This window comes from Symphalangus syndactylus, chromosome 6 (assembly GCF_028878055.3).
Source record: "Symphalangus syndactylus isolate Jambi chromosome 6, NHGRI_mSymSyn1-v2.1_pri, whole genome shotgun sequence".
Taxonomy (NCBI): domain Eukaryota; kingdom Metazoa; phylum Chordata; class Mammalia; order Primates; family Hylobatidae; genus Symphalangus; species Symphalangus syndactylus.
The window spans coordinates 93450796-93462833 of record NC_072428.2 but is presented as its reverse complement, the minus strand read 5'-3'; the positions used below and the strand labels follow the sequence as shown (position 1 = coordinate 93462833).

Sequence of the window (12038 nt, the reverse complement as noted above, 5' to 3'; positions counted from 1 at the left end):
CTCCAGCCTGGGCGACAGAGTGAGACTCCATCTCAAAAAAAAAAAAAGAATCTCTAGAAGGCCTAGAAGTTGTGGTTTTAATCTCCCCAGGTGATTGTGACATGCCAGCAAGGCATAGAAAACTCTGGTGTGGTTGACCCTGCCATAACAATGTAGAACTGAGACACTTAAGGTACAGAACGAGGGGTCTACCCTGATCATGACCTCCAATTCAGAGCATCCGCCACAAAACCACAGTGAATCTTCATTATTGGCTCTTAATCTGAAGTTTAAAATGTTGTTACCATTTTGTTATTTTTTTATTTATAAATATTTATCATGGCAATATTTTATAAGTATCAGAGATGCGTTTTAAAGACTACTTTGAATAGGAGGCAAGTTTTGTGTTTTGTGAATATTTTTGGATAAGTCTCTTACCCCCAAGTGAGTGTAGATGGATCCATTTTCGCATCTACAAAGTGAGGGAGTTACAATAAATTTAGATTTTAAAATCTATGATGAGGCCAGGCACAGTGGTTCACACCTGTAATTCCAGCACTTTGGGAGGCCAAGGTGGGCAAATCACCTAAGGGTCAGGAGTTTGAGAACAGCCTGGCCAACAAAGGGAAACCCCATCTCTACCAGAAAAATACAAAAATTAGTTGGGCTTGGTGGTTCACGCCTATAATCCCAGCTGCTCGGGAGGCTGAGGCAGGAGAATCACTTGAACCCGAGAGGCAGAGGTTTCAGTGAGCCAAGATCACGCCACTTGCACTCCAGCCTGGGCAACAGAGTGAGACTCCGTCTCAAAAAAAAAAAAAAAAAAAATTTATGATGAAAAATGTTCTAAGTTACCTTAAAATTCCTCCCTTCCTGGCTGTGGGTAAATGGACCTTGAAGCTCTAGGTCAATTTGCTTTGCTGTCATTAGTATTTTGTGTTTGAGGACCCGCCAGAAGATGTGTCCCTTTAGGTGATCTTAGTAAGTGATTTTTCTCGTGTAAGGATTTGTGTACTTTTACAATTTGGTGATTTATAATTTCAAACAGCATACTGGAAGCTCATTATCTGTCGTATAAGAGTATCGTTATTTGATCTCCTAGTGTTGGTTCCTTGGTTACTTTGCCTCTCTGCCTCTGATAAGATGGTTATTGATAGCCTTTGAGGCTTTAATTATTTAATCATTGTTGATGCAAATAAAAAGTCCCCTAAAAGGACAGCCTTTCATTACAATATCTTCTTCTCCTTTCCTTTCCCAGTTGAAACGTCCTTGTACTACGAACCAGCCATCTCAAAAAGGACATAGATTATAGCCAGGGTGCCAGTATCTCAAAAAATATTTGAGAATCATCTCTTCTCTGTGTCTCTTCCTAAAATACAGATAGTTAAGGTTGCCAGATTTAGCAAAGAAAAATACAAGATACCCAGTTAAAGTTGAGACAAAGAATACTTTTTAATATAATTATATCCCATGCAATATTTGAGACATACTAAAAGATTATTTCTTGATTATCTAATATGCAAATTTAACTGAGCCTTCTATATTTTCTCTGGCAACCCTACAGATAGTGCATATCTTAATGCTTTAGAAAATCCATCTAATGTTTTGAGATCTAAATTTGTTTGAGATTTGCTCATAATTGAAACCCACAATGAAATGGTTGTGACAGTTGAGACTGCATTTGCCTGAAGTATAGTGGATGTTGCACTGCCCACCTCCACACAACTCTCTTTTGTTGTGAGAATATAAGCATAGAAACAAGACTTTGCTTGAAAAACCTAAGCCAAATAGTACTCTTTTGTAATTTGTATTAAATATTTTGCCGACACACATAAGTAAACATAGTGCTATAGTGCACTGCACAGAATTTATTTACACCCTATTTAGTTTTTTTTGTTTGTTTGGGTGGTGGGTACATGGATGGGTGGGTAAGGGTGTTTGTTTTGCCATCTCCTGAGCCAGTGGTTTTGAGCCTTAGCTGTACAACAGAATCACCTGAGAGTTTCTTAAGCTCTCAATCCCTGTCTGCTTTGCAGACCAATTAAATCAGAATCCCTGGAAATAGAGTCGGGCATCAGTATTTAAAGCTGCCCAGGTGACTCCAGTGTGCAGCTATGGCTGAGAACCAATGCCCTAAATGAAAATGGCAAATTTGAAAAAGCTCTTTTTACTACTAAATTATGTCCTTATATTTTAATCCTCTTCAAAACTGATTTCGTGTACTTTTCAGTAAGCATCTTATGACAATTACATTTATTATTTTGTATTATATATTCTATATATGATGTATAACATAAAGTTTAAAAGATCTCATGAGGCTTTAATCTTGTCACTGATTCAGTATTAATTTCTTCAACATCTATAATTGGCTTTCATTTTCAAATATTTCTTTGTGATTTTTCTGATGTATTTTTCATATGTATTTCTCTCTCTCTCTCAGATTCTAAGCCAGTGGTTCTCAACTTGAACTGCTCATTAGAATCATCTTAGGATGCTATAAAGAAATGCCCAAGCCTGCCTCCTGGAGGCTGTGCTCTAGTTGGTCAGGTGTGGAGCCTAAGCATTAGTGGTTTTTTTTTTTTTTTTTTTTTTTTTTTTTTTTTTTTTTTTTGAGACAGAGTCTCCCTCTGTCGCCCAGGCTGGAGTGCAGTGGCGCAATCTCAGCTCACTGCAAGCTCCGCCTCCCGGGTTCATGCCATTCTCCTGCCTCAGCCTCTCCGAGTAGCTGGGACTACAGGCGCCCGCCACCACGCCCGGCTAATTTTTTTGTATTTTTAGTAGAGACGGGGTTTCACCGTGGTCTTGATCTCCTGACCTCGTGATCCACCCGCCTCGGCCTCCCAAAGTGCTGGGATTATAAGCATGAGCCACTGCGCCCGGCCAGCATTAGTGTTTTCTAAAAGTACCTGAGGAAGTTCTAGGTTTAGCCAGAGTTGAAAGCCAGTGTTTTCAGTATGTCAAGTACCTATCTAGCTGATCAATTGCGTGTCCTGGGGAACTTTTAATACATAAATATAATTGCTCTGCTTAATGAAATAGAAGGAATTTTGAGGTTCTGGGAGAAGGAGAAATAAGGGAGTGGTAAGTGACCACCCTCTTGTCTTTATACTCTCAGATTCACGGGTGTCACGAGGAATTCCTGATGTTGGGGATAGCCAAAGGACTCTTAAGACTAAAGGTAAAGATGCCTAGTATTTTAAGTGTTTTCTCTGCTATGCTTCAGTGTAAACCATTCTGTTGCCCTGAAATCTCCAGAGAAGGTTGCCACATACATGGGTAAGGGACACACGCTTACATCCACAAGTAGTGAATACCCATTGTTCAGGCCTCACCCAATGGAAATCCTGACTGGGTAGATTCAGGATAAGGCCCTGAACCCAGTAATTCAAGCCCTCCCCAGACCATTGTGGTGATTGGCCACATTTGGTCACCACTGCCTTGTAGGTAATAAAACATCCCTAGACATGATCATCATAATTCACCTGATTGACAGCTGAGCAAACTCCTGTGGGGTAACAGGAAAATCGTTGGTAAAACTGAGTTTCTGCAACAGGAGAAAAACTAGAGTCTGATTCTTATTAGACCTTCCTCAGGTCTACCTGTTCCTTTTCTCTTCAAGTGGCCATATGAAGGAAGAAATTACCTTTCTGAACTAGGACAAAAGAAGACTAAGAAGTTGATGTCTACAAAAAATAAAGTTCAAAGCAGACACAATCTATAAGATGAAAGACAGAGAGGAAGCATGGCATGCATTATCAATAATCATAACATACCCATTCAAAGATTTCATTCACCTCCCAGTTACTGAGCACCTGTTAAGATACAAGTACTGAGATAGGTCCTGGGAATTCAGAGTATGATATTGTCTCAAGGAATTTACAGTCTAGAAGAGCAGATCAATGATTCTATTAGAATAGAAGAATGGAAGCATACACCAAGTAACATGCATAGGCCCATTTCATAAAGGATTATAAGTGAGGGGAGACTTCACAGAGAAGCAGAAGACAGAACAAGGGTTTGGAAGATAGAAAGATTAGGCTGTGGGGAAAATGGAAGGAGTGAAGGGAAAGAAACAACATCTCTTATTAGAATGAATTGAAACTCTGGATGGGCACAGAGGCTTAAAGCAGCATGGTATGTTGACTGGATTACAAATGGTTTTATAATGCTGTCATGTAATGATCTGGAGGAGTTAGGGCAGGTGGAAGCCAGTGGTAGGGTTTGTGATGTGTCAAACTCCACTCATACATCAGCCCAGTCATTCTTGTATTTTGATGAGTTCCTAGAGTGGCCCTAAAGAGCTAGATGAGAGGTGGCCAACCCACCTTGCTAGTCTGAAACAAAAAACATATCATCTTTATTTCTCAGGTTCTGCTGTAAAATTCTATCTCCAGATTTACCATTTCTTAGTTCATATGAGCTGCTATAACAAAATACCACAGACAGAAATATATAAACAATAGAAATTTATTTCTCACAGTTCTGGAGGCTGGGAAGTCCAAGAACAAGGCACCAGCTGGTAAGGGCCAGGTGTCTCTGCTTCCAAGATGGGGTCTTATTGCATCATCCTCTAGAGAGGAGGAACACTGTATCCTCACATGGCGGAAGGGACAGAAGGGATGAAAGGCGGTGAACTCCCTCTGCTAAGTCTTTTTATAACTTAATCCCATTTGTGAGTGCTCCAGAGCCCACATGATCAATCACTTCCTAAGGACCATACCTCGTAATACTCTTGTATTGGGGGTTAAGTTTCAACTTGAATTTTGAAAGAGACAAAAACAGTCAAACCATAACATTTTAATATCATCCTTGGTGGTACTTGGTTGCATTTGCTGCCAGAATTTCTTTTTATTATAGGCTCTTGGATTTTCAACCTCTTTGGACACAGGTATTTATTTTGCACAATATTTTGTGGTAGATCATACACAACCCTGATTTCAATTTGTTTTGTTTTGTTTGAGATGGAGTTTCACTCTTGTCGCCCAGGCTGGAGTACAATGGCACCATCTCAGCTCACTGCAACCTCTGCCTCCCAGGTTCAAGTGATTTTCCTGTCTCAGCCTCCCAAGTATCTGGGATTACAGGCGTGCGCCACCACTCCCAGCTAATTTTTTTTTTTTTTTAGTAGAGGCAGGTTTTCTGCATGTTGGCCAGGCTGGTTTTGAACTCCTGACCTCAGGTGATCCACCCACCTTGGCCTCCCAAAGTGCTGGGGTTACAGGTGTGAGCCACCACGCCTGGCCTTGATTTCAATTTGAATGTGATTTCATTTTGATGAAAACCTGAGTTTTCACTGTGAAGGAGTTGTATTGACCAATATTAGTAGCCCTCACAATTCCACAGTCACCACACAAGCACTTAACCATGCATTCATGTTAACCTCTGCCTGCTCTGCCATTAACTTCCTTCAGTTGGGAATACTGGCTTTAGTTGTTGTGCATTTAATATTTTATTATGAGGTATATAGTTCAAATGTACAGACAAGTACAATCATGTAACAAGCACCAGTTTACCTACTAAGCAGCATAATTAAATCTTCACATTTTGCTGTCTTTGTGCCAGTTCTTTTTTTTTTTTTTTACAAACTAAAACATTGCAGATACAGTTAGTAGAAGCCCTCTACTATCCCTTCTTAGTCTCGTTTGCCTCTCTCTAGAGGTAACACCATCCTGATCTCAGTATTTATTGTTGTCATGAGTGGTTTTATACTTTTACTACACATATATGTAATAACATATACTACTGTTTTATGTTTTTAAACTTTAAATAATTGAATCCCCTCAGTATTCATCTGTGCCTTACATTTTTGTTGAAAATTGCCTCTGAGATTTATTGATGATGACACATATAGATTTAGTGCGTTTCTTTTAATTACTACATAGAATTAAATTTGTGAATATAACAAAATGTATTTTTTACTGCATACAAGTAGACATTTAGATTTTTTCCAATTTTTCACTGTTACAAGGCTGCAGAAAACATTCTTGTACACATCTCCATATGCACAAATATGTTGTGTTTTTATTCTTTAATCATTCTTTTACTCATATAAGTAGTATCACTACGTAGCAATGAAAAAAACTATCAGTCATTCTAATAATCAAAAACATGACAATGTAATCAACTTCAAAACAATATTAGAATAGTGTGCTGATATTTTTAACTTATTGCCTTTCACAAAGGTCACCAGCAACTTCCTTCAAACAGACATGTAAGCCTCAGCTCTGGACCATAGAATAATTTAAAGAGTAATCAACCGTAAATATAGAATTGGAAATGAGGCTAATATAGCTTTAAGAAACATTGAGTCAATTTAAGGACTGATCGTACTCTTTTTTTCTGTTTCTTTGACGTATAGCTGGTCAAAATTGACCTGATTTGCAATTCCTCTTATATGGACCTAGAGGGGATTGACTAGTATTTAGCCATTGCACTTAATATGAGCTTTTGATAAAAGTACACACATTAACCATTTATTGCCCTGGGAGGGAATAAGTCACGTTTATTTTTTAATTGATTTTGATTTCATTAATTACTGCCTCCTATATACAGATCAATACATTAGGTCCTCTGGGGCATCCAAAGAAAACCTCAGAAGAACTTGGAACACCACAAAGAAGAGATGCTTAGGAAAAGTCATCAGTAGGATTTTGGCATGTAAAATGGAGTTTTTCTTTTTTCTCCTAGTGACACTCAGGAAATGCTTGTCTCCAGCTGTTGATGAATAATTTCAGAGTACTATGGATCATGCTGAAGAAAATGAAATCCTTGCAGCAACCCAGAGGTACTATGTGGAAAGGCCTATCTTTAGTCATCCGGTCCTCCAGGAAAGACTACACACAAAGGACAAGGTTCCTGATTCCATTGCGGATAAGCTGAAACAGGCATTCACGTATGTTGCCTTTTAACCTGTTTCTGTTATTGTATAATTCAGTTATGAGAGGCGCAAGGTCAAATGTGTAAAGAAAATCTGTTTGGTTAAGTGGAGAGAAAAATGAATGCTGAGCCATCATGGTTTGCAAAGCTGTTCACGAGGTTCAGTCGGTGTTAGATATTTGCACACAGGCTTCATCATAAATTTCACCGTATTTATTGAATTCCTACTATGGCTTTTGTCTGTGTAAATGGTAACATAACCAACACGCTTTCTAATTCTCCACCCACCTTCAAAATACCTTTTGTCTCCCAGGAATATTCCAGCCACTCTCTTTTTTTCCCCATCCCTGACTCCTACTGTGTTTGGCAACATCTTGAATCACCAATTGGAAATTTTTCCAGATTGCTCCTGGGAATAAGGAAGGGAAAATGCTTTGGTTTGAATTCTACAGAGATGCTTCTCATTTATAACTTTATCTCTGTCTGTCTTTGTCCTTTCAGATGTACTCCTAAAAAAATAAGAAATATCATTTATATGTTTCTACCCATAACTAAATGGCTGCCAGCCTACAAATTCAAGGAATATGTGTTGGGTGACTTGGTCTCAGGCATAAGCACAGGGGTGCTTCAGCTTCCTCAAGGTCAGTAGATCTTTCTTTCTTTCCCTCCTTGCTGTCCTCAAACAATTGCTTGACCTTCTGTTTATTTCATCATTATTGCAAATTCATAATTTTTATCATATCTTTCTAGTAACCTTTACCTATCTAAAGGTATTCTTCAGAAACATGTAATCCTTAAACCTGTAATCTCAGCACTTTGGAAAGCCAAGGTGGGAGGATCACTTGAGACTGGGAGTTGGAGACCAGCCTGGGCAACAAAGTGAGACACTATCTCTACCAAAGAAAAAACAAACAAAAACAAAAAACATAGCTGGGCGTGCCTGTAGTCTCAGCTACTCAAGAGGCTGACATAGGAGGACATTTGAGCCCCGAAGTTCAAGGCTGTATTGAGCTATGATCATACTACTTCACTCCAGCCTGGGAGACAGAGTGAGAAGCTGTCTCAAAAAAAAAAAAAAGCTCCAGGGATATTAATAGTAGAAAATGGTGTTACTATTTTGCAGATCAGTACACTGCTTGGGCATTATCTTACCACTTGCTAAGTCAGTCACTCAAGAAACATTTTGTTGTTGTGGTTGTTGTTAAGGTTTGTGGCTTCTGAGTCCATATTCTAATTATTAGGGACCATGATATGCTAAATTCCTGTAGTATATTGCAGCAACTCTGTGGTTTTATATGTGATATAAGAACTTAAGAAAATATTCATTAACTTATTCATTAATTTATTTATGTATTCTAAACAGTACATGTCTATTAGGTACCTACCTGGCTCGCTGTCCTCAAGGAGCTCACTAACCATCCAATCAAGGCATGAGATTGCTAAGCAGAAAAAAGCACATATAAAAATTTTAATTATAATGATAAGCAAAATGAAGGAAAAGATAAGGTATTGTGAAATAAAAATAGTGGATCTAGGGCTGGCTGTGATGGCTTACACCTGTAATCCCAGCACTTTGGAAGGCTGAGATGGGTGGATCACCTGAGGTCAGGAGTTCGAGATCAACCTGGCCAACATGGTGAAACCCCATCTCTACTAAAAATATAAAAATTAGCCAGGCATGGTGGCATGTGCCTATAGTCTCAGCTACTCAGGAGGCTGAGGCAGGATAATCACTTGAACCTGGGAGGTGGAGGTTGCAGTGAGCTAAGATTGTGCCACTGGACTCCAGCCTGGGCAACAGAGCAAGACTCTATTGAAAAAAAAAAAAATAGTGGATCCAGGAAATGAGGTTTGAGCTGAGACCTGACTCAGGTCAAGAATGAGAGAAAATGCATTTCAGGCAGAAGGAATAGCATGTGTGAAGGCACTGAGCAGGAAAAGAATTGGGTGTGGTACAAAGAATGAATGGAAAAGCAGTGTTCTAGGAGTGTGAGGAGCAGGGGGGAGTGGCAGGCGAGGTGGGCAGAGGTAGGCCTGCAGAGTCTTCTTAGGCCATTTTTGGGTTTCATTCTGAGTGCAGTGAGAAGCTATCAGCATTGCTTTTTATTTAGGTTTTCTTTGTGCATAAGTCTTCTCACACTGCTATTAAAGACATACCTGAGACTTGGTAATTTATAAAGAAAAAGAGGTTTAATAGACTCACAGGTCCATGTGGCTGGGGAGGCCTCACAATCATGGCAGAAGGCAAACAAGCAAAGTCACATCTTACTTGGTGGCAGGCAAGAGAGAGCTTGTGTGGGGAACTGCCCTTTATAAAATCATCAGATCTCGTGAGACGTATTCACTATCATGAGAACAGCATGGGAAAGACCCGCCCCCATTATTCAATTACCTCTCACCGGGTCCCTCTCACAACACATGGGATTATGGGAGCTACAATTCAAGATGAGATTTGGGTAGGGACACAGCCAAACCATATCACTTTGTAAGAGGTCACTGAAGGGCTGGGCGCGGTGGCTCACGCCTGTAGTCCCGGCACTTTGGGAGGCCGAGGCGGGCGGATCATGAGGTCAGGAGATTGAGACCATCCTGGCTAACACGGTGAAACCCCGTCTCTACTAAAAATACAAAAAATTAGCCGGGCAAGGTGGTGGGCACCTGTAGTCCCAGCTACGTGGGAGGCTGAGGCAGGAGAATGGCGTGAACCCTGGGAGGCAGAGCCTGCAGTGAGTCGAGATCGCGCCACTGCACTCCAGCCTGGGTGAAAGAGCGAGACTCCTTCTCGAAAAAAAAAAAAAAAAAGTCACTGAAGACTGCTGTGGGGGGAATGGATGTGAAGAGACCAGGTAGAGGTGACAGCAGCTCATGGTAGGCAAAGGTGATAATGGCTTGAACAGCTGTAGGTCAGGTGACCAAACATCGATTCCCTTCTAGCCAGTTTCCAAAAAAATAACTTGTCAAAAAAAAATCACTTCCCCTAATGATCAATTAGCTGAGTTTTTTATTTTCCAAGTGGCTGATTTACCATATTTATTAAATCTATTATACAAAATCTTAAAGCAGATTTGGGACAGATTCCCACAATCATTTTGGTGCCATCACCCCAAGAATAGAGGAAGGGACAGATTCAAAGGCAGGGGCAAGGGCAGGGTGAGGAGCGGATAAGGGCTCGGTATCCGAAACAGGAAGCAGAAGTCAAACTAACATTCAGTCAAGCTGGACTGACGGAGCTGCAGGAATGACTGCCGACAACCACGCAAGCTCACACTCGAAGAACTCCTCAGGATTCTGCCTAGTTGAATTTTCACAGTCATTCTGCAAACTTATTTTCAACCAGCTGACTTTCTTCCATCTTGAACTAGAATGGTGGCTGTAAGAATGGAAAGAATTGGAAAGACTTATGATGTATTTTGCAGGTGAGATCAGCAAAACTGGCTGTTGGATTAATTTAGAAAGAAGGAGGAGGGTGTGTCAACAACAACTTTAAGGCAGCTGGGCTGATGGGTTGGATGTATGGGGATGGTGAAGAAGAGGGATGGTCAAGAATGACTTCCAGGTTGCTATTTCAACCACCTGAGGGATGGAGGTGCCAATTGCAGACATAATAAAGATGACAGGGCTGGGTGTGGTGGCTCACGCCTGTAATCCCAACACTGGAAGGCCAAGGTGGATGGATAACCTGAGGTCAGGGGTTCAAGACTGACCAACATGGTGAAACCCCATATCTACTAAAAATACAAAATAAGCCAGGCATAGGTGCACACACCTGTAGTCCCAGCTACACAGGAGGCTGAGGCAGGAGAATTGCTTGAACCTGGGAGACAGAGGTTGCAGTGAGCTGAGATCATGCCATTGCACTCCAGCCTGGGTGACAAGAGCAAAACTCCATCTCAAAAAATAAAAATAATAAAAAAGATGACAGGAATAGGATTGAAGAGTAAGTTTGATTATGTTAAATTTGAGATGCTTGTGAGATAGACAAGTAGATATTTCATGTTTGTATTTAATATATGGTGAGCCCAAAAGAGAGGTAGGGGCTAGAGATATCAACTGTGGAATTGGACCTATAGAAAGCATTTAAACCATGGCACTAGACCACGGCGCCTAGGGAGAGAATGTGGAGTGAAAAGAGAAGGGAGCTAAGATCAAGCTGTGTCCAACATTAAAGACCAAATACAGAAGGAGAAACCAGCAGAAGAGATAGAAAAGTATCTGGAAAGGAAAACTAGGAGTGTATATTATTACAGAAACAAGAAATTATTTCTTTTTTTTCTTTTTTTTTTTTGAGACAGAGTCTCGCTCTATTGGCAGGCTGGAGTGCAGTGGCGCGATCTCAGCTCACTGCAACCTTCGCCTCCTGGATTCAAGCAATTCTTCTGCCTCAGCCTCCCGAGTAGCTGGGACTACAGGTGCCTGCCACCATGCCCGGCTAATTTTTGTATTTTCAGTGGAGACGGGGTTTCACCATGTTGGCCAGGATGGTCTCGATCTCTTGACCTCATGATCCACCCGCCTCGGCCTCCCAAAGTGCTGGGATTACAGGGGTGAGCCACTGTGCCTAGCCTAGAAAGAAATTATTTCAAATCAGGGAATAATTCAGTAGGTGGAACACTGCTGAGAGGCACAGATCATCCCACAATCAAATTTGCATTGGAAAGGTATTTTTCTGCTCATTATTAATGAAGATAGATAAATATGAAAAACAAAATATAGCAAAGATAGAGATCTAAGAGAAAGTAAATACATTTCTTGTGATTGGTAAATAATTTAAATTACCAAAAAGATTTTGTGTTAAGCATGTAAGAGTGAAACTATGCTCTTATCTCTAATTGTCTTAAAAATCCCTCTAAAATGACAATAAAAGAGGGGGAAATGGTATAAACTAGCAAGGAGGAAGAAAATGAGAGAAGAGACACAGTGGAACAGGAAAAATATATATATGGCAAGCAGATGGACAAGTGGCAGCTGAATTATTAGAGTAGAGGAAGCTGAAATGTAGGTACGTACACTACAAAACACTGGGAAATTGGAGGCTCCAAGTATTGTGAAAGCTGGAAGTCAGGCAGAAGGGAACTGGTTCAAAGTCTTTGCAATTAGTAGCATCAGTACACTCAGGCCCCCACACTTACACGATGCAGTGGATGGTAGGATAAAAATACCAAGAGATGTCAAGAATGTTAACT

General features: G+C 40.5%; 1 protein-coding gene across 3 annotated transcripts in view; it reads left to right on the top strand.

Moving 5' to 3' along the window:
* Window positions 1-12038, top strand: part of SLC26A5 (solute carrier family 26 member 5) — a 73333-nt gene that overhangs the window by 18211 nt on the left and 43084 nt on the right. For 2 of the 3 annotated variants that reach the window (XM_055283522.2, XM_055283520.2), the window contains exons 3-4: window positions 6667-6871; window positions 7357-7496. In XM_055283522.2, the coding sequence (XP_055139497.1) occupies window positions 6720-6871; window positions 7357-7496 (292 nt within the window). In that variant the 5' untranslated portion in view covers window positions 6667-6719. Of the gene's footprint in view, window positions 1-3094; window positions 3158-6666; window positions 6872-7356; window positions 7497-12038 lie in introns of all 3 variants that reach the window. The other variant, XM_063642090.1, reaches the window with a different exon arrangement.